General features: G+C 40.4%; 3 protein-coding genes and 1 long non-coding RNA gene across 10 annotated transcripts in view; 2 read left to right on the top strand and 2 right to left on the bottom strand.

Annotated features, from left to right (window-relative positions):
- LOC112159376 (acid-sensing ion channel 1) overlaps positions 1-4,660 on the top strand; it is a 71,618-nt gene extending 66,958 nt beyond the window's left edge. For both annotated transcript variants that reach the window (XM_024293417.2, XM_024293418.2), the window contains exons 8-10: positions 206-297; positions 372-451; positions 1,853-4,660. In XM_024293417.2, coding sequence (XP_024149185.1) covers positions 206-297; positions 372-451; positions 1,853-1,963 — 283 coding nt within the window. In that variant the 3' untranslated portion in view covers positions 1,964-4,660. The remainder of the gene's footprint in view (positions 1-205; positions 298-371; positions 452-1,852) is intronic.
- LOC112159379 overlaps positions 1-9,079 on the bottom strand; it is a 51,146-nt gene extending 42,067 nt beyond the window's left edge. For all 3 annotated transcript variants that reach the window (XR_002921470.2, XR_002921471.2, XR_002921469.2), the window contains exon 1: positions 8,948-9,079. This is a non-coding gene — a long non-coding RNA (uncharacterized LOC112159379). The remainder of the gene's footprint in view (positions 1-8,947) is intronic.
- LOC112159377 (glycerol-3-phosphate dehydrogenase [NAD(+)], cytoplasmic) lies at positions 8,982-12,684 on the top strand. The gene is made up of 8 exons (XM_024293419.1): positions 8,982-9,181; positions 9,911-10,088; positions 10,198-10,338; positions 10,409-10,547; positions 10,762-10,874; positions 10,992-11,228; positions 11,617-11,723; positions 11,795-12,684. Exons 1-8 carry the CDS (start codon positions 8,997-8,999, stop codon positions 11,889-11,891), a joined length of 1,197 nt encoding a protein of 398 aa, XP_024149187.1. The 5' UTR covers positions 8,982-8,996; the 3' UTR covers positions 11,892-12,684.
- Positions 12,685-13,122: 438 nt separating this feature from the next.
- On the bottom strand, positions 13,123-22,361 carry LOC112159374 (glucose-6-phosphate 1-dehydrogenase). Of its 4 annotated transcripts, none has more exons than XM_024293413.2 (14): positions 22,258-22,294; positions 20,419-20,532; positions 20,144-20,265; positions 18,161-18,198; positions 17,969-18,077; positions 17,674-17,891; positions 17,310-17,468; positions 16,881-17,006; positions 14,967-15,060; positions 14,694-14,880; positions 14,392-14,627; positions 14,241-14,317; positions 14,035-14,127; positions 13,123-13,957 (listed from the first exon to the last, which is right to left on the bottom strand). In XM_024293413.2, the coding sequence occupies exons 1-14, from the start codon at positions 22,277-22,279 to the stop codon at positions 13,867-13,869; spliced, it is 1,686 nt and encodes a 561-aa protein (XP_024149181.1). In that variant the 5' UTR covers positions 22,280-22,294; the 3' UTR covers positions 13,123-13,866. The 4 variants fall into 4 exon arrangements, with proteins under 4 accessions (XP_024149181.1, XP_024149184.1, XP_024149182.1 ...); XM_024293416.2 differs by lacking the exon at positions 22,258-22,294 and adding an exon at positions 22,074-22,251; XM_024293414.2 differs by lacking the exon at positions 20,419-20,532 and having other exon boundaries at positions 22,258-22,361.
- Positions 22,362-22,467: the final 106 nt, after the last annotated feature.

The raw sequence follows: 22,467 nt of genomic DNA, 5'->3' as shown, positions 1-22,467 counted from the left end.
TATATAAGTCGCACTGGAGTATAAGTCGCAGGGACATTCAATCTATGAAAAAAAACGCGACTTATAGTCCGGAAAATACGGTACATGAAAAAGCAATTGTTTTAGTTCCAAACTCATCACTGGAGTCTGATTTCTCATTCATTCTAACCAGATTTATGCTATGATAGAGCATTAATATCTTTACTTGTTTATTTTGACTTTGCAGAGACAATATTCTCGTATTGGACATCTTTTTTGAAGCTCTCAACTATGAAACGATCGAACAGAAGAAAGCATACGAAGTGGCTGGACTTTTAGGTAACTCTTTATGAACATTAGATGAATAAAAATCCAGATGCTAACTTTTATTCTTCGTTATATTTTTCTTCCAGGGGATATTGGCGGTCAGATGGGGCTTTTCATCGGGGCGAGCATTCTGACGATTCTGGAGATATTTGACTACCTTTATGAGGTGAACCATTTTAAAATGCTCCTCTCCCAGACTGTTTGACTCAAACATGGCAGATATCTGCACATTCTTTGCTCTGAGCTTGACCTTGACAGAGGGTGTTGACTCAAATCTGCATTTTTTTTTCTCTGAGCCTTTGGACCACATCTGCCCTCAAAGGCGCTTGCCTTAAGTTTTACTTCCAGTGCATGTCAAACTGAGTCTACATCACGTGTTTTAGGCCAAGTTTGCCCTCATTGAACAAGAAATAACAGCCAAATATGTCTGTATAAAGTAGGGATGTCCCAATCAGGTTTATTTGGGGCCAGATCCGATTCTGAGTCATTCGATTTTGTCGATACCCAGTCCCGATCAGAAACTTTAGTAAAACATTTAAAACATGAACAAATTGAATAAACAGATTTGTGTTGTCCCTTTTTTATATTTCATTAACCTTCTTTTATCATGAAAAACTTAAATAGAACACTTCTGTGAAGTAGCTTCAATCAACAAGTACAAATACAGCAAATATAAACTAGGAAAAAAAATACTATGTTCCTGTTATATAAGTGATAATTATAAGTTTAGTGACTTTAGCTTTAATATCTTTGGAGCTATTGGACATTTTTAACTAAATGTGATTCCTGTAGTCATTTAAAATTCCTAAAAATGAATGATTGCTTTGTTTTAGCATGAATGATGAGTGTTCATGACTAGCTGATATCATTAGAACCATTTATTAGTTTTTTTTTCTTTTTAAAGGTTAAGTGATTCTTTTTTCAAGTTCTTAAGACATCAAATTTTCAGTTTTATTACCACAGTATTTAATTTTCTTAATTTGTATTTCTCTGTCAGAGAAATGAAACAGGCATATCAAAGAACAGCTTGGGTCTTAAGGAGTTAAATCACAGAGCTAGCACTTAGCTTAGCACAGTTAGCAGCTGTGAAAAACCCTCATTTTCTGTTGAAATGTCTTTATAGGTTGTTTTTTGTGTTAGGTCAAGCCAGTAGAGACACTTGCTGTCAGTTTAAAGTGATTTTAAAAGAGTTATTAGTCTCTGAATTCTGAATCTGCGAACATCTAGCTAGCTTGACTACAGCGCTAGCATCCTGCTTGAGCTGCTCCGTATTCTGCAGCGTTTCACGGCAATGACATTATGTGATCTGTTCATGACGGGCAGACTCAAAGTTGAGTATTTATCCCGAATAATAACAATTAAATATAAAGCGCTGATTATAATAATAATAAATGAAATATCCGATACTGATCAAGTCGTCAACCACTTGATCGGATCGGGACATCCCTTGTATAAAGTATTTCATATTTAGAGTGACCAAAGTAATCAGATAGAGAAGACAGGAAGTCCTCACAATATAATTACAAACTTATATCATTTTAACTTTATTTTTTTCTAATCCAATTAGGTGATAAAGTACAAGCTGTGTCGCTGCTCTGATAAGAAGCACAACAACACCGACCAAGGAACCGTCCTGAGCTTAGATGATGTCAAGTGTCACGTCAGTAACTTTCACTGAGCCTCTGCCGCCTGAGCAGCGACCTCCTCCAGGACTTTGTGGACTGCTGCAGCAGCAGAGGATGTGTGAGGGGACTGTGCCTTGTGGAGGTTTGTGAGTACGTGATCCACCACGAGTGGACGGCTGTTATCGACACGTCGTGGCGGTGGAAAATCTGCATGGTCATCTGTAAAACATCTTTTCCTGGACGGTGACAGAAACAGTTAACAGGGCATGAAGGGAATGAGTGAATTGCGTGCTCAGCATTTCTGTGGTTTTCGTCGTGTGTCAGTTCAGTCGTGCTTTATGTGGAAGTACTGTTCTTCAGCAGAAATGCTCTCACCACACTGGCTCGTTTATTTCCATCACACTTTCTTTATTTTCATTCATCCATCTTCATCTTCAGTCTGTCTCCCCTTGTTAATCTCAGTGCGTTCTGCCAATACTCTGTACTACCTCATCTCTCAAGGAGGACGGAACCACAGACAACCCATGAGCCGTGCAAACGGAACAACAACAAGAAGGTCATTTTTATTATTAAAACCAGGACGGCTGAGCTAAAGAGTAAAGCAGAAGTGGAAGCGGGCCAAAGTTTGGCCACTTACCCAGAAGCCCTTTGCAGTCCTGTACAGTTCTGTTCTACTCTGACTTATGGGATACCGTACCGTACTGTCCTGAGGCTGTGGTTCCACCTGCACCTGGATTGCAACATGATCAAACTGCAGCTTGTTGAAAGTTACACCACAAATTGATGTTTTCCCCCAAAACAGAAATCACACAGAGCCTTCACCAACACCAACTGCAGGTTGAGTATGTTTACGCATTTGATTTCAGCAGCACTACCGTCGCCTTGATATACTCTTTTATTGTTGTTCTGATAGAAGTGCCACAAACAGGAAGACATCCATATTCAACAATCAGCCCCGCCCACTCTGAAGTTGGATTCTAAGGTAACTGAAATTGGACTCAAACCACGGTCAAAACACCAAACAGAGGAGTGCAGAACGAAACCACACTTTGAAAAAGTGACTCACAAGCCATGTATACGAGGCAAGAACATGCTGAATACTAGTTTTTAAGCTCCCTTTTTAGCATTTAGTCTGTCACTTTATTACCATGTGCTCACAGTTAGGAGAGGCTTGGTGTGAATCGTTGAAACGAATCTTGCTCTTTCACTCACAGCTGGATTTGTTGTTCCCCTCATGCGTTGCCACAGCGTTTGGGTTTGGCAGAGCTTTACGCCGGATGCCCCTCCTGACACAACTCTGTATGGTATCTGGACTGGGGACCGGCACAGGGAAATCCCCCCTGTTGCTACTTAGTTATGCAGTAGCGTGAATGTTCTTGCCTAAGGACGCTCATGGCGTCCCCTGTGAAACAAACCCTGGTTTCCCATGCGCCAGACCTACATGCACCCAACTGAGCCATTCATCCTTGGCTTTGATGGTCAGAAAAGGTTTCAGTTTTCAGGCTGAATTGGAAAACATTCAAACTGAGGCTGCTGTTATTGAACAGATATGAGGAGAATGTGCTGAGTCTGCCGTGTCTTTAGAAAGGTTTGCCTGGGATGGTTGGAAAACAAGCAGAACAGTGTCCATTAAGAACCTGGAATCTCATCAACATATTTTAGGAGTTTTTTTTCTCTCAGCTTCTTCATTAGAACCACAGAAACCAGGAACCAAATAGCAATCCAGTTTGGGGAAACTAATAACTGCAGTTCACAGAAGAAGCAGTTAAAGGCTCTGAAAGCATTTTAAAACGATAAGCTATAAGTGTGAATATTTTAGGTGCACATCATTACATGTTTGCAACTGGTATCATTTTTAATTTATTGAGGAAGCCTTTATCAGCTCTGTCCTCAGAGAGTCCAAAGTTTCATGTTGTCCTTTGAGTAACTTACTGCAGGGATGTTCAGTCTGAAACAATCAAAGGACAAAGCTCATTTCATTTGGTGCTTAAAGAGGACAGACACTTCTTTAACTTAAAGATTACTCCCTCCTTGGAAATCAAATGATGTGGATCACAGAACTCATTTCTGATATTTTTACACTGATGTCACCATGGGTTCTTATGGGTTAAATTAAAAATGTCTTTGAAATATTAGTTAAAACATCATATTGAAAACTAATTCTTTAATGTTTACAAAAATTTGCAGTGAAGAAGAATAAAAACATATTTATTCCTAAAAAGGAGGTTGACCAGTGTTGGGTTTGTAATACAAAGAATAATGTTATTATGACTTTGTAAAACACATTTAATCCTATAATATTGTGTATAAAAGGTCAGTGCAGGAAAAACAACAAAGAAAAGTCATTTTTCCAGATTTCCAGACTGGATTCTCAAGGTCTTTGATTTTTTTCCATCATTTCTTTGTTTACATTCTCCCCCACTAGCTTACAGCCCCTCACAACCCCAAGATAACATTAACAGTGCAACAAAAATGGAGGTATCCAGTCGCACAGTTTTGATCCAAATGCCAGCACGTAAAAAGGAAAATGAGAACGTTAGAAGATCTATTTATCTACAGGAGGATGCATCAGAATGGAGCGGAATATTAAGCTTGCAGCCCGCCGATTTTACTTTGAATGTAGCAGCTGCAAGCTTTTTCAAACTTCATCTGCTCCTAACTCACCATTTGAATAAATAAAATACTCAGAAAGTTGGTTTTAATTTTAATTTTCTTTATATATGCCCTCCATCATGAGAAAAATGTGACAAGAAACTATTAAAAACACAAAAAACTGAGGGTGTAGGGGGAAATCGATTTGGCGATACTTATATCGATTTAAAATACTGAGGAGAGAGTATTTAATTAATTATTTATGGACGTCCTTCAGCGTCTTACTTATTTTTTCCACCAAACTACTAGTTAGCAGTACACTGATCGTCTGAACAACTCTACCCCGCGACCCAAACAACAACAAGATCTCGCGAGAACCAGCTTGTGTTAAAAGTTTGTTTTTGTTTCCATGAGATGTGTACTACTTAGCTTTTACTTGGGATGGGTACTGAACCAAAACTGTGCAGAGCAGAGACACGTATCGGCTCTTCCCAATACACACCCCAACCAAAAACACAGTTTTCATCGAAGCGGTTCTTTAAGTATTTTCAGGTACACTGTTTATCATATTTAAATGTACATTTCCATTTCATGGTTTTCCCATCACTGTGGGCAGATGTGCTGAATCTTTTCTCCATCTTCCAGGACTCCAACGTGCATGTAGCTTGCCTGACAGCCATCTTTAAATGCGTTCCATCCGTTCCTCTTCGGCTCTGACTGATTCGCTTCATCTTTTCTTGTGCCTGGCTGCATATTGTTGTGTATTTTGTGAGCCTGAGTGTGTGTGTGTCTTTCTCTGCTGTGTTGCCTGATGCTAGCGCCAAACAGAAGCTGATATTGGTGAACGTGTTGGCTTTGCCGGTGCATGTTCAACGGATCCTTTTTCTGACCGCGGTTTCAAACGCGGAACCATCTTCAACGTTCTGTTGCAGTGAACCCACTCAACTCGGAGCTTTACGTTCATCTCAGCAGGAAACTGGAATGTGTTGCAGTGTTTTTGTGGCTACCGAGCGCCATCATCTCATCGGCTGTAATTTAATGTAAATATTGTAATGATTTGTTGCAATAAAGTTGCCGTGTTAGCATCGTTCGGTCTGTCGGATGTTATAGTTGTCAAAGTTTCTTTGCAAAAGCTACTCGTGTGTCTCAGTTTTCTGTATTGAGTCATTGCAGATAGTTTATTTATTAAAGGTATATTATTATTATTATAGAGCTATACTTCTCAGAACATGAAAATAAACTGCCAGGTTGTTGCGTGTGCATTGCACAAAGCTGTTTAACCTTAAACAAGTTCAAAAGTTTTTTCTTTTTGCTTTGTTAATAATTTTGTATTTTTACTTGTGAAGAAAGTATGCTGTTTCAGTCTGTTAATGTAAACATGAAATATGGACTTGCAGCAGTTGTTATATTAAACACTAAATAACTAAATGCAGCTTTTTTCATTATTTCGTGACTCGAGTCTCCAGTTTTTTTATGATATTGAGATATGAGATGAGTGCAATGCAGAATTTATATTGATGCTTAGAGGTTATATTGGATTTTTTTATACAGTTCAGATTTTAAACTATCGAATAATTTTACTGCAAACACCAGAGGAGACAAATGGAGCCAGAAATGAACATTAATCCAACTAAATGTCAGAGGAGACAACTAGAACCGCTGACTATGAAGAAATGTACAAACCATGAAGAATCTGAAGACAGTTTTTCAGCTCTGCAGTGGCAGCCATCTTGGCTGGAAATTATATTATTGAACATATTTGCCCATACCAAAAATGTCCAATTTTAAGACACTCATTGAGAATGTTACAGAGCTGAAAAATACCTGACAATCTACTAGACTACACCACTTTTTAAGTGTAATTTCAATCTATGTATATAAAGGAGATTAAACTGGAATTCATTTTTTTAATATAGCCCTTTAAATATAACAAGGAGTGAATAATTATTACACAAAAATATGATGAGCTCAGTAAAACAGTAAAAAAAAAAGACAAAACACCATGAAACAGACATCAGCTGGTGAAATACAGACTGCCAGTATCTTTAAAAGCTTAGCAAAAAGAATACAAATTCAGGAAAGACTTAAAATCTATAAAATATAAAAATATATTTGTATTTTCAATATATTTTCCATTTCCAAACCTTCCTTTGCAGAAGCCTATCCCAGCTTGTGGAGCGAAAGTGGGGTTCACTCCCATCAAAGGACCACACAGAAGCGCACACACACTCACATTCGTGACCAAGGGACAATTTAAAGTCAAGAATCAAACTGTGAAGCTTTCTTTTTCGGACAAACACTCCAGGAAGCTGAGTGCCCAAAGAAAACCCACACATGCAGAAAGAGATCAGGAGCACTCCACACTCATTCAAACTGGGATTGGCCTCCTCGCCAAGAGATGAAAGAGCTAACCACTACACCACCCTGCAAAACACTTATCATGGCTATACATTAAACCAGAGACTTGGAAACTTGTTTGTTTGTTATGAAAGACTTGACTGACAATACTATATATCAAACTTGAGCTACTGTTACTATTTGATCAACATATTTACTTTTGTTTCTTCAATGTCACATCTGAAAAAGAGAGAATTCAGCTTCTTTTCTAAAAAAGAAGAAGAAAAAAGGAAGTTGTCTTGGCTCATTAAAATGTGACTGAGTCTGCGGTGAAGACAAAATCGTGACCTCATCTAAAAAAAAAAAAAAAAAATGGATTTCTGCTCTCAGAAACCAGACTGCTGAGCTCGTTCCTTCCTGTGTGACTCTTATGCAACAAGGTCTGCTTCTGTTTGAGCCCACTGGAGCAAATGTTTGCTCTCTGTGGTCTCTTTGAATGTTAACATCCTGGCTTTGTTGCTCAGAAAATGAGACCTAAACAGACTGCACCTTTGGAGATGAGAAGAAAGTTATTTTAGGGCAGATATCTGTATCGGGACTGTTTATTTGGCCAAATGTGTTTGCGTGAAATCATGTCATTAATTACAAACAATTATTACTATTTATTAAATGTCACTTTCAACGACATTGTCTCAATGCAGTTCATGAACTAGAATATAAACTAGTCTGTTTAACAAATATTATAAGATTCTTTTTTGCAGCAATCACAGAAATTTGCATTTATTAATTTAGTTCATAAATGTAAACTTACAAATACCATTTATCATTGTGTAATGTGAATATGATGTACATTAATAGAACACTTTTTAAAATAAGTTTTCTTCTCTTTAGGAAGTTGGTGAATTGACTGTATATAGTTGTAAATGTTGACTGTATATAGAGAACTGAACCTTGCGTTCCAAACAGGAAGTATCTTCTGATAAAAGAAACAGCTTTTACCGTCGTTATATTTGTTCGAAGCGTTTCATTGACAGATTCTCCAGAGCCCGCTTTCAGTGGAAGGGGTGTGTCCTTCTAACATTCTAACACTTCTGATTGTAGAGAATGGTTGCAATAGAAATGTAGACTAAGACTGACACTGACCAAACATGGATTACTAAAGAATAGTTCATGGCGACGGGCATTTAGTTAAAAAATGTCAACTGAATTTACTTCATTCGGTTCAAACCGGGTGTAAGTCATTTTCAATGTGTGATGTCACAATCACTCTATCCAGTTCTCTATATACATTCAAATAAATAATATATCAAATAAAACAATGCTGTGTAAAAAAAATTATAAAATCTTCATAAATAGTATTGAAAAACATAAAATATCAAAACACTGCTTTGATTAATGTATAGCATTCCTCGGTAATGACGTCAATGTTCATGTATCTGTGTATTCTTCATTTCTTTTCCAAAAGAAACTTGATCTAAACATGATTTAAAGTCCCACTCCGATCTGCTTTTGATCTACTTAAAAAAAGGAATTGTTTTCTAGGACATTCTGCAGAGCTGGAGGAGTTTATTTAGAAATTCCCTTGAGTTGTGGCCGAAACCATTGCTGCAAAGTAACGCCGCCCCCCACTCCCATCACCCATAACTGAGGAAAATTATGACTTTAAACTCAGAATTCTGACTTTTTCGCAGAATTCTAACTTTGTTTACAAAAAAAACACCATGGAAAATTCTGACCTAAATCTCTGAATCCTAACTTTTTTCTCAGAATTCTGACTTTAATCTCACAATTTGGACAGTTTTTCGCAGAATTCTGACTTTAATCTAAAAAAAAGTCATGGAAAGTTCTGACTTTAATCTCAGAATTATGACATTAAAGTCAGACCTTTTCTATTTTTTTTCTTTGTGGCCCTAATCCTCTTTCGTACTTCTGAGTGTGTGGTATCTACGTGATTTTAAAACAATAATTACAGACTATTGTTGTTTCTCTTTTATTTATATTGCTTTATTTTCTATTTTCCATTGTGTGCTTTTGTGTTTTACTGCATAAAGTCCTTAAAAGATAAATACTACTGCGTCGCTATAAAAGTTGACCTTTGACCCCCTTACCTTGAATCTGCTGACCTCTGTTCCACGAGCGCGTGGCCGCGCGCGCACGATGCCGTCTCAAGTGGGCGGTCCGGTGTCCCCCCCTCTCACATGGGCCAATAAATTCACGCCGTCGTTGCGTAACAACACTGCAGTCAGTCAGCGCCGCTTCGCCTCCGCTCTTTTACCCCCGCATCCTCACCTCCTCACCATGGCAGCTCCGAAGAAAGTCTGCATCGTGGGCTCTGGAAACTGGCAAGTGGACGCGCGTCAATGTGACGACCTGTCATAGCGGCTCATGCTAACACCCCATAATATCTGCGCCGTTATCTAGCAACACTCTCCATAGCAACGGGCGCGAGGTGCCCATATCGCTCCGCTCGTGCGCGCGGCTGCGGACTGCTTGGTTGACACAAACTCTGCGGTTTCAGTCACACGACGAGACACAGTGAGCCCGGGGAAACGGACCGCATGTCCGGCTGGAACACTGGGATTAAAGCGCCCTCGAAGTTAGCTACGAAATGTGCTGATGTTAGCTTACCTGCTCCACCGGAAATCCGCTTTAAATCTGGCAGATTCAAGTAAATGTAGCAAAATGGACGTCCTACAATGCTTAAATTTATATTTAACTATTTAAAACGACACATTTAAATGTATTTGTGAATTCGGCTTTAATTTGTACTCTCTTAACTGAGCAGAATGTATTTTATTAATCTTTTTAGCTGTTGAAACTGTTTCATTCATTACTTTATTGACAAACCTGTCCACTTTACATACTAATAAAGTTTTTTAGTAACTAGATGTAATTTCTGGATTTATCAAAGACTTTAGTCTCAATTGAGTCGTGCAGGTGCAACAATAAAGAGAGTTTTGTTGGCAGCATGCCGTTTTTTTCTACAGATAGATCAAAGAAGAGCCATAAATGTGTGACTGAACTTCAAACCTTATAAATGAGACCGCCGCCTGTCACCTCTAACACCACAGGGGCTCCGCCATCGCCAAGATCGTGGGGACCAATGCCGCTCACAATCCAAAGTTTGACAACACGGTGAAAATGTGGGTGTTTGAGGAGATGGTGAACGGCAGCAAGCTGACGGAAATCATCAACTCCACCCACGAGAACGTCAAGTATCTTCCTGGACACAAACTGCCGGAGAACGTGGTGAGGAGGGCGTTTTGGTGGCCTGTAAATGGCCCGGCTCCCGAGAGGATGCTCTTGAAGCCGGTGCTTGATTTAGACTTTAATTACCCTTCCCTCCATCACTTCTCAGCTGGCGGTGCCAGACCTGGTGGACGCCTCAAAAGACGCAGACATCCTGATCTTTGTGATCCCTCACCAGTTCATCGGTAAAGTGTGCGACACCATGAAGGGCAAGATTAAAAGTGACGCCCTGGGAATATCCCTCATTAAGGTCTGCTTTTTTTACTTTTCTTGTCGTTTCTGAGCCAGCTGCTAACCTCCTCACGTTTCCACCCCTGCAGGGCGTAGACGAGGGCCCTGACGGACTCAAACTCATTTCGGACGTTATCCAGGAGAAGCTCGGCATCGCGATGAGCGTGCTGATGGGGGCCAACATTGCCAATGAGGTTGCAGACGAGAAGTTTTGCGAGACAACGATTGGTGAGATAGTCACAGCTCTGAGCGGGATCTTTTGTTTTGGGAGAGGGAACGCCGTGTCCTCGTTTTAAATAGAAACTGAAAATCCAAATATGCAGGCTTAATCTCATAGTGTGGGGGTCAGTGTTTAATCTTTGCTCTAATTTCTCCTTTGTGTGCATATTTGCTTTCTTCATTAGACTGTTTGTGCACAGGATTGATGTTTGCTCATTTCTAGGCTGTAAAAACAAGAACCACGGATCTCTTCTGAAGGAGCTCATGCAGACCAAGAACTTCAGAGTGACTGTAGTGGAAGAACTTGACGTGGTGGAAATCTGCGGCGCTCTGAAGGTGAGCTCCTGGAACAGCAATAAACCGAGATTATCGTGTGGGAACGGATGATAATCTCCAAAGTGCGACGGAGCAGATTATTCCGGAGCTCCTAACAGCCTCCGTGTTCCCCGCCAGAACATCGTCGCGGTAGGTGCAGGCTTCTGCGATGGCTTGGGCTTCGGGGACAACACCAAAGCAGCCGTGATCCGTCTGGGCTTGATGGAGATGATCGCCTTCGCCCGCATCTTCTGCACCGCCGGACCCGTGTCCTCCGCAACCTTCCTGGAAAGCTGCGGCGTGGCCGATCTCATAACCACCTGCTACGGCGGGCGCAACCGTAGGGTGGCGGAGGCTTTCGTGAAGACTGGAAAGGTGAAACCTTTAAAGTCTCCCTCTGATGAAAACCATGTCTTTTGAGTTTTTAACATGTAAGTGTGGCATTTTTATTATGAAGGAGAACAAATGTTTGTGTAAATGTGAATGTTTATTGCTGAAGATGCAAAAGCTATTTGCAAAACGTTTAACTTGCTAATAGACTGCTCAACTCAGCTCCAAGAGCCACGCCCCCTCAGAGGAGATTTTGGAAACAGGCTTCAGATTAACATGAAAAATGTCTTAAGACATTTAGGTTGTGGGATTTTGGTTAAAAACTTCATAATCGTAATTAAAACACTCCTGAGAGCTTCTTTTTTTTAAATAAAATTTGTCATGGGGACTTAAAAACGTTTTTCAAAAAGTAACACCTTCCAATTTCGCTCAGTCCATCGAGGAGCTGGAGAAAGAGATGCTGAATGGTCAGAAGCTGCAGGGCCCAGCGACGGCAGCAGAGGTCCACCTCATCCTCAAACACAAAAACATGATCGACAAGTAAGCAGCAGAACAGCATTCCAGGTGGTGGGACCACTTCCACGCCCACTAACGCCCTCCTCCTTCCGCAGGTTCCCCTTGTTCAACGCGGTGTATCAGATCTGCTTCCAGGGCCATCCGGTCACAGAGTTCATCAGCTGTTTGCAGAACCACCCCGAGCACATGTAGAGGGAGAGCTTCCTTCATGGGGAAACATGACCACTTTACAGTTTGCTGCCATGAGTGAACGGAGGAGGACACAGCTGCCGGGCGACTTGACATCTCCAACTTATGAGCCCACTTTGAGGTCAGAGAACAAGGGCTCGGCTTCCATTTAATCACACGGGTTTTTGCTCCGGTTCCAGAAGAAAAACTTTTTAGACCTTTTATACTTCTAAAATTATGACAGCATCCACATTTGGTGTTTTGTCTTTTAATCTTAGTAATAATTTGGAAATTTCCTCCACATTGACTGCCATCATGTTTATGAAGTAACAAATACTGAATTAGTAGAGAAACATTGTTGATGCGGTCCTAATGCTACCGTCCACTGAACACTCAGATGTCTGATCATCAGGAGCAGTACCTCATCTTGATTCTGATGTTTCTTTACTGTAAAGAAGCATCATTTTAAATGCATAACCATATTTAATGTAAAGGTAATGTGCCTTAAACTGCATGTTAGTTTTTGTAATCAAACCAGCAACTAAACTACTTTTATTTTTGACTTCCAACTCCCAGCTACAGTGTAGTGTTGTAGAGCAGATATTTAACTGTTTAAAAACTGCAATGCATTTTGGGAAGCTGCTAAGCTCCAGTTGCCAAACTGATGAAGATGATCCAAATGTAACAGAATTATTCATTAAATGTTTGTTACTGTGATTCTGCATACGCACAGGTCTACTCCAATAGGAGTTCAGCATAATCTGGATCCGTCTGGATTAAATTGATTCAAGAATTAAATGTTTCTCGTTTTTCTTGACATTTTATTGTGTTCATTAATGCAGGGGTGTAATTCTTTAATGCTGGGGTGTCAAACTAATTTTGGTTCAACCCGTCTGATCTCAAGTGGGCCGGACCAGTAACATAAAACAACCTATGGTCAACTTATCTGTAGCTTCTGTTTTCAGCGGTGAGGCTGACCAAGAACCAAACTGCATCTTACCCAAATGTGGCACGTGCTTGTAAAGAAATGCTGTTTATTTCTTTATCTCTTATGACAGTATTTGTTTTTTGCTCCACCTAGTGGCTGAATTGTACATTGCAGCTATTACTTTAAAAGAACCAAAAGTCGCCACAGGAATGAGCTACAATCTTGCTTTTTTTCCCCCCATGTTTGACACCCCTGCTTTAATGTGACATTAGTGGATATCATTTTCGTTAGAAAAACTTTTAATACAGTCTGGATGAAGCAACACTCTTAAGCAAATCTAGTTTATTACAAATGGGGCAAGTTTGGCTACTTTAACATGAGTGCAATCGCAAATAAAATCACCAACGTAGATGTTCTCTGGCTTTATTGAAATATGAAATACAGTTTCTGAAAGGGAAATCTAACTAAAAAAAATAGCGCTTGAAGGAAAGCTGATAAAATCTGTAATATTTCCAGAACATTTAAGACTATTTTGGAATGAATTAAAAAAAAAACTGTTACTTTACACAAACAGTTCAACAGTTCTCGGCTCTTGGAATGGAAGAAAAAAAGACAATGCAAAAGGAGTCCTGTAATGCAGTGAACACATCCTTGTGTTACATTCAAGGTTCTAAGTGCTACTTGGTAAATCCCACTTACTATTCATCTCTGCTGTTTCATTACATTCTTTGGTTCGTCTTTCCTAATCATGACAAAGCCTGTTTTTGTCCCCCATCCTCTGATTCCTGGAAAAACAATTCAAACAATATTTCCTTTTTTGGGGGGTCACTCCACAACATTTCCTTAAAATTTCCAGGAATGTATGAAAAACATAATTGCTGTGTAAACATCAAATGTTTGATGAAGGAGCTCGAATGAATGAGTTACCTGAGAATACATTTTTTAAGTTCTCTTTTTGCTGCTTGATGGATCCACACAGTGGAAACACTACCATCCTCAAAGACACTCAGGTGTTGGAACATGCTAGCTCGCTAACCCCACTACCTCCCCACTTCCTGATCTTATCACCACTTAAAGTTTATGGGGGTTCACCCATTTATAAGTGCCGTCATAGCGAAACCCAACTCTCTGTACAAGCTCATCTGCTTCTGCGGGGCCTCGGCTGCAAAAAAGTGAAAGAAAATATTAAGTTTGGAAAGATATATAATAATAAAAAAAAAAAAAACAAGAGTGTCTTACCTTCCGTATTTGTAAGGAATGGGTTTTGGCTTCTCTTTGTCTATCTGATGAAGCAGAGGAGTGAATATCCGCCATGCTTCTCTCAGTTCATCACTGCACACAACAGCAGTTTGATAAATGTCAGGAAGAACAGGAAGAGGAACTGCAGGTGGAATTCTGAGACAGAGCTCTGTGCTGTCATGTAGTGACGGCGAGAACTAACTGACCTGCGTACGAAATGCATCTGACTCCCGCAGAAGACATCCAGGATGAGGCGTTCGTACGCGTCTGGAAGCTTCACATCCTGAGAAGTTTGACAGAATTACTTCACCTACTCACAAAAGTTGTCAGTTTTTCTTGTTGGACATTAAAGTTTACCTTGTATCTGCTCTTGTACGTGAGGTCCAGCTCCGTCTCTTCTGGGCTGAAGTAAACGCCGGGTTTCTTGCTCATCATTTTAGCGTAGATGGCCTCGTTGGGCTGCACTCGAACAACGAGCTCGTTCCTCTGACACTGGTTTCCAAAAATGTCTCCTGGGACGTCTGTGAACTGCAGCCGCACCTCGGCTTTCCTCTCATTTAGAGCCTTTCCACAGCGAAGGATGAACGGAACGCCTGATGCAGAAACACGTTTTTGAAGTCTGAAGCAGCACTAGATAAACTGCAGGTTTATGTTTTTACCGTCCCAGCGTTCGTTGTGCACATAAAGCACAGCAGTGGCGAACGTAGCCTGAGTGGATCCTTTAGGTACTGTGGGGTCGTCCAGATAACCCAGTTTGGCTTCTCCCTCGCCGTCCGGATTGCCCATGTATTGACCCAGCACCACATCAGACATGGTCACTGGAGCGATGCACTTCAACACCTTCACCTACAAGAGAAAACACATGCAGCAATACATCAAAAACCTCCGATCTGTCCCATTAGAGAACATGAAAAGAGGCTCGTTCCATCTACCTTTTCATCTCTCACATCATCCGAGCTTGTGGAGGCTGGTTTCTCCATGGCAACCAGGCAGAGCATCTGGAGTAAGTGGTTCTGCATGACATCTCTGATCGCAACAAAGGGAGCAGGTGGTCACATGAAAACCAAACGACAGTTCAAATTAAAACTAGATTTTCTGATAGTACTGGAAAAACTTGGAAACCTATATTTAATATGCAAAAAAAACATCTACAATTCACTTATATTATCAACTTTCAATAAATTAAGATTCTATGGAGATATTTTGCAAACCCTGTCTATTAATGTGAAAAACCTTAAAGGGTTAGTAATGGCCTGGGACAAATATATTCCATATGTTCTAATGTATCAAAAATAACAATTACCGTTGACAAACGCAGGTTTTTGTAAAATTTGACAAAATCAACGACAAATCACACTCGCATTTCGCCCTGCTTCAGAAACGGCTCGATTTGGGTCACGTGACGCGTTGACGTCATGTGAGTGAGACAGCGCCAGCAGCAGAATGCAGGCGGACCCAGGGTGTCTGCAGATACATGTATGTGTGTGCGCTGCGGCAAAGTTGAATTCTATAAACATCGTTGTTATGGTCCGACGGAGTATTAGGGCCACAAAAAAAAAAAAAAAATTAAAATTATGATTTTTAAAGTCGTAAATTTACGGGATTTACAATCGAAATGAGCCTATTGTGAATGAACACTGTGAGCAGAATCAGACCGACTAAACTGTGAAAAGCTTCTGATTTCAACATGTAAACTGAATGTTTAAAACATTGCACATGTTTGGAAGGTTCTTTGTTGGATTTGCAGTATATTAATCATTGATGGTGGCTTGCAGGATCTCTGCAGATCCATTGATGAAACCATCAACACTCACAGCTGTCCACCAGTCATTTCTTCCTCCGTGAAAGATCAGATCTCATTCATTTCTGTGTGATGCTTTCGTCTGAAGAGGAATCGTTTTCGGAATTTTCCGTGTACTTAGCTAACGTGACAGACTGTTGTCATCCGCTGTTGTTGTTGTGTGTTGAAACGGGACGATTCACGTGGAGAACGGGGCGTACGGAGAACTGTTTACATCCTGTTTACGTTCTCCTTTTTTTTCTGCGCACGTCAGAGACATGCAGCAGATGGTGAAAGAGCTTCTAGGTACGTGAATAAAGTGATTAAATAAATAATAAACTGGCGGACGGTCCTGCAAACATGTCTCTAAGCTCTTTATTTTGCATATGAAACTCTGCATTACCGACCCAGATAGTCAGCGTCATTGATGTTTTGATTTAGAGTCGCCAAAAGGTTCCGATCTGTAAATAAAGCTTCACGAGATGCTCCACGTCTTCCAGCTTCGAGCATGGCTCTGATAAACAGACAGCTTTCGGTTTCATCGGCATTCTCAGCGTCACTGTCAGTGTCATTGCCAAATAGTGAGCTCTTACTCTACGCGCTGCCGGCTCAAATTGATAGGGCTTTACAGTCCTCAAAGGACAAACACCCGGCGCCTCTGAATCAGCGTCACTTTCAGAACAAATGTTTCCACAATCTGAGTCTGAAGACAGAATTGTGGACCTTGAAATATCGCCGCTATCGCTAGCTCCGACACGCAAAGGAGAAGCCATCTTGCTATGTAGACCCTTGTGACGTCACACGCACCACGTGACCAAAACGGAGCTTTTCACCCGGAAGAGACAGGTTTGCCAAATTAGGCCGCGAAAATGCCGTTTTATTTCAATATTTCTTGCTCAAAACACGCCAAAACATTTGGAAATGGTAAATATAAGGCGAAATACAGTAAACACCGAAAATGACCCACAAACCCATTACTAACCCTTTAAGACAGGAAGTTGATTTAATTCCATTTTATGCATATGTGGCAAAGTCATCAAGCTTTAAAATGATTTTTTTTTCTCACCGGATGATGCCAAAATCATCAAAGTAGCCTCCTCGCCCCTGAGTTCCAAACGGTTCTTTGAAGGTAAGAACGACGCAGGCAACGCTGTCTCGGTTCCAAATCGGCCCAAAGATCCGGTTTCCAAACCTGCAGCGGACACCAAATGATTGTTTTCTCACTCAGCGGGATGGAGGCAACAGTACAGCTGTTCATGATCACACGCTCAAACATTTATCTTTGCTCTGGTTTTTTGGTTAGAAGCCAACTACTCTTTCTGTCGTGTCACGTTCAAGGAGGTTTTATTTTTTAAATCAGAGGCCATCTGAAAATGAAGTGGAACCTCCTTGAAATCCTCTTAAATCAACAGCATGAACTTAAAAATAGACAGATCTCTGTTTTCGCTTGAAGAAAAACAAACGTAATGAAGATATGTGACCAGAGAAATCTTACCTGAGCACCATGAGATTCTGCACCATTTCTTTGCCCAGATAATGATCTATGCGGTAAATCTGATCTTCGGCAAAAAGAGAAGAAAGATGGGAGGAGAGCTCCTCCGAGCTCTGAAGATCGTGTCCAAACGGTTTCTCTACGATCACCCTGTTCCAGCCCCTAAAACAAAACAGAGCAGCAACACATGAGCTCCCACAGACGGCCTCATTAATCAACATTTGGCAGAATTACAAACATTTGAGCATCTGACCAGAGAGTTCAAATAGATCATTCATTAAAAGGGGTTTATTGATGCACCAATCAGACAGCAGAACATCCTGTTACTGTGAAAAATCGGAAGCAGCGGAGGAGATTTGGGACTCACTTGGTGCTCATGCATTGCAGTTTGAGGTTTTTGGTCACGTCGTGGTAGACGGTGGGCGGTAGGGCCAGGTAGAAGAGTCGGTTCGCCTCGCTTCCTCCAGGGAGAGACTGGATGTGCGAGTTGAGCTTGGAGAAGGAACTCTCGTCGGCATATTTCCCACTGATGTACGAGTTCCTGCTGAAGAAGACCGACAGCCGGTCTGCTTCCGAGTCCGTCACCTGGGACAGAGGAGGTCACCGTTCACACGACTGTAAAAGAGGAATCAAAAATGTGCGATTTGCACGAATGTTTTTACCTTCATGTGTGGCAGGCATGCTGTCCGTATGGCGTCGACGGTCAAGTCAGAGCGCGCGAAGCCAACAAAAAAGGTCTGTTCAGGGAGGAGTCCGTCTCTGAACAACCACCTGCAAACAGAGGAGTATTTGATTCATTCATCATACTCATCTCAAAAGAATTCATCAAACTTTTTCAACTAAACTTCGCTCACCATAGAGTTGGGTAGATCTTTTTCTTTGCCAGATCCCCCTACAAGTGCAAAGGCAGCAGCTTGTGTTAGAAAGGTCACTTTCTGACTCAAACAACAATGAAGCAGAAAACAGGTTGGTCAGACAAGTAACTCCTGAGAAAGTAAACTAGTGAGAATACTTCCTTAAACCAAGTACTTGAAGAACCTGCTGTGGTGCAACAGTCAGAGTTTGGTCCACAGCACAAAAGGCTTTGTGTATCAGTGCTGGGAAAGTATGCAGAAACCTGAGGTTACCTGTGTTTTATAACAAATATAAACTATAAAAAGGGCAGGACTTCATGAGGAATTATTAATTAAAGATTAACTTCCATAACAGCTTTGCTGTTGGCCTTTACTACAATCTGACAAGCTTAGTTGGGTCTTATCAGCCGTTACAGTCTAATCCTCATCTGGGAGGTTCCCAGTTTCTAACCCTGTCACTTTGTTAAAGGCTGAGAGACTCCTATTAGAAATTAGAAAAGTTAATCAGAAAAAGTTAACTTTTAGCGCTTTGTAACAGTCACTCAGGGTTACACATTTAAGGTTAAATAAAAGCCTCTCCAAGTGAGAACGCTAAACTTCATCCTCCGTTTCCCCCACATGCAGTTTGTATCAATCAAACAGACAGAGCACGGGCTGAAGCCGGACCAGCCCTTCCCTTGACCTGCATACAGACTGCTCTGAAAGAAAAGTGCTGACGGAACATGACTCTGCAAAAATTGTACGACAAAGAGCAGAAAGAAAAAAAGGTGCGAGGGGGGTTAAAGCGGTGAACCGCTGTTTAAAAGTAAAAAAAAATAAAAAATGGAGTAAAGTTGGGTTATTTTCACATGATACATTGCCTTATCATGCATATAAAAAAGAGCATCTTTAAAAGACGATTCACTTTATTTGAAAACTTAAAAAAGCAGAAGGAGAAGTCAGTTTGTGCCAATCCTGTGCAATAGAGTGCAGGAAAGAAATAAGGAAATGCTTTAAAATATCTCTTGTTTGCCCCTCAGCTGAAAAGTATGAGGAAACAAATGTTCTTTTAAATGGATCATATACAGAGTTTTAGATGGAAGCATGTTAAAGTCCTACTCAGATGAAGATGTTTTTATGTGACATATTTATAATAAAAGGAAATTAAACTTATTATTGTAATTCTGAGTATTTCTTTATTCATATGGTTGCAGATGAAAAAGTGCTGTTTAAACTAGGTTGTAGCAGTAATGTAAGAGCAACAATCAGAAGGCCACTCTCGTCCCGTTCTGATGCATCCACTTGCAGACAAATAGATCCGTGTACGTCTCTGTTTTCCTCATCCCATCAAACTCTAAGCTGTAGGGCTGGAGAGTTCCAACACTGCTCGCCCTTTTTGTTGCGTTGGGTTGTGTAAACAGATTGATGATGGGAAGTGGGGGTGGGCTTACTCTACGCCAATAGTCCCGCCCACAAATTTGAGGCAAATTTCTAATGAACTCCTGCCTCTCTGCAAAAAACTATGTCCGACAAAATGACAAGTTTGTTTGATTTTATCTAAAAATGGCATAATTATAATTTAAGAACAAACACATAGAATTCTTTTACCACAGAAAAAGCAGGAATGGAGTGGGACTTTAACGCTTTGATCACATGAGGCTTTGAAGAAGCAAATAAGCTATATTATTAGATCAAGGTTTGCATACTGTAATATGCAAATGTACAAATCCTTTTTTCCCCCACTCTGTTTGCAATGAACAAACAAAATGTTTTGAAATGTCCAGATCGATTTGGCTGCAGTGATGTTCAAAGAGGAACAAAGAGGCTTTTGAAAGCAGACCTTGTGAAAATCAGACCACTGTTAATCACATGCTAAGCTATTACTGCATCGCTCTCTTAAATTTCCACATGCTTTCTCAGAAACGACAGCCAACGGTTATTGGTTCACACTGTCAACATCCCAAAACTAAAAAGTGTTTTTGCTTTGAACCACTGAGTGCTCACCGATGCTCCCATGATAATGAAGATGTGGACGTCTGACTGGTGGAACTCCTCATCTTCGTAAAGCTCCTTCCTCAGTTCCCCAAACACTTCAGAGCGAGAGAGGGGAAGGCCACTCATTTTCTCTAAAAAAAGAAAATAAAAAAACATGTTTGAGAAAATAATGATCAATCCTGAGAGCAAATAACATCGACTCCTCCACGAAACAACACCTATACCAGACACTAAAAAATTAAATCGGCACTACAGAACAATTACAGAGCAGTAATGGTGATTACTCTTTTGGTGATCTGTGTGTAATTGCTGGCTGGTCTGTGATGTTAAGATCAGACCCTCAGCACCTGCAGCTGGGCTCTCACATCCTTTTGTGCTTTGCAGCTGGTTCTCTAGAACTAAGGATGACAAAGATCAATCAAATGCATCATAGCTTTAGAGGAGTTTTAGCTCATACAAGTGGAAAATGTTTGTGCAGAGCTGCATAAACTGTTGCACACGAGGAGTAACTGATGTAAATGTCTATCCCTTGAAGGTTCCTAGAAAATAGATTTTTACTTTGTGCCGTCAAGCTAACAAAAACATCACACTCAAATTTTAAAAACCTTAAAGGATTACCAATTTCCTTTAATGTCACAGTGTCTCTAAAAATGCTACTATTATTTTGGAATAAACAATGCATTTTTGACATTCAAGGAAACTGGATTACATGAAAATCCTCATAACAGCTGTGTTCACACTTGTACCTGATCTTGACCCCCAAGAAAAATAAACATTAAATGGATTTATAAAGTCAACACTCAAACCTGATAATTCTTTTTTTAATTCATGAGAGAGTGGTTGGGTTCATTTAAAAGTTTCTGACCTCCATTCTTCCTAAAAACAAAGATTTTAAAATTATAAATGTATTATCATGGCTGGAAATCTGTGTATCAGTCCATTGTTCGTTTGTGCGTTTTCCTTCTTCTCCTCCTGATGAAAGGAATTCAAAGAATCCAGAAGGAATTATTTAACTCTTTCATTGCTAGTTCTTTCAACCCACCCGTTTCATGTTTTACCTACAGTACTGCTGCTTGAAATCAATTAGTTATGTTCAAAAATGTAGTTTTAAATAAAGAAAAACACACAATTTTGTTGCTCCACTTATTTAAATAAAATTTCCTGTTAATTATTGTAAACAAAAGCATTTTTAATGTAACAAAAAGGTGCAATAAAATAAATGTCTTTGGCAATACAATCTTTTGCTAAAAAAAATGTTAACAAGTGCATAGTAAAAAAAAAAAAGAAAGAAAGAAAAAAGAACGCTACAACTCTTAGTCTAAAAAACTGCAGTTTGAGAAAAATAAATAAATAAATGAACTAATAAGCATTGATGAGTTTGTAATATTACCATCAAAACACTGAAGCAAACATATGAGGAAAAGTTTAACTGGATTTCTTATGAAACTCGTTCCTGCCAAACCCACTCAGGAGGAGCTTGTTACTCAGAATTAAGTAACATTCCGGCCTTGCTCATCATATTTATGCATTTGTTGTTAGTTTGTTTATTTTTTGGGGCAGATGGCCTCAGCTGCACCCCAAAAATAGCTCATTCGCCACAACACGGTAATGTTATTAGTCCAATCCTTCCTAATTCCAGCGTTTAGACGCCTAAACCTCCCCGCTTAACACCGGGACAAAGCTAGGAGCATTTAGCTAACATCTCCGAAAACAACATTTAAGCTAACTAATATTCGCGCGTGCTTGCTAGAATACATGAAGATGAAGAAGCCCGGATATGCTAATGTTGGGGCTCTTTGGGGAAGTATTCGGTCAAAGCTTCGCAGCTGGCGTGAGAAAACACGAACATGTTTGTGGCTAATTAAAAGCCACTAGCTTACGCCGAGCTAAAGAACAAAAACAGCCACAAAGTTAAACAGAGAATTCTGCGGCTACTCACAGTCTGCAACGGGGACAAACTGCCGGTTAAGCCGCGAGGAGAGAGTCGGAAACGGAACGCAGCCTGAGTGCAGACTGGGCTGACAGCCGAACCGGGCGTTTGTTTTAGATTTGAGGGCTGCCTACTTCCCTGTTCAAATGACAAAGCAGAATTGAGAGATTTTATTGGTTTGGGAGAAACTCACCAGTGCTCGCTCGAGATCCCATCACCGTCGAAGCCGATTACGTCACTGGTAATTACAAGTGGGCGGGGCTTCGATGAGGACTCCGCCTCCAATCCCTTGTGTATTGTCTGTCCACATGAGAGCCTGGTACTCATTCCTATTTCTATCAGTAATAATAAGGGCTTGATTTTAGCTTTTCTGTGCAGATTTACAATATGTTTTTACATTTAT

Source organism: Oryzias melastigma, linkage group LG7 (genome assembly GCF_002922805.2).
Source record: "Oryzias melastigma strain HK-1 linkage group LG7, ASM292280v2, whole genome shotgun sequence".
Lineage (NCBI taxonomy): Eukaryota > Metazoa > Chordata > Actinopteri > Beloniformes > Adrianichthyidae > Oryzias > Oryzias melastigma.
This window is presented reverse-complemented; position numbering and strand designations above follow the sequence as displayed.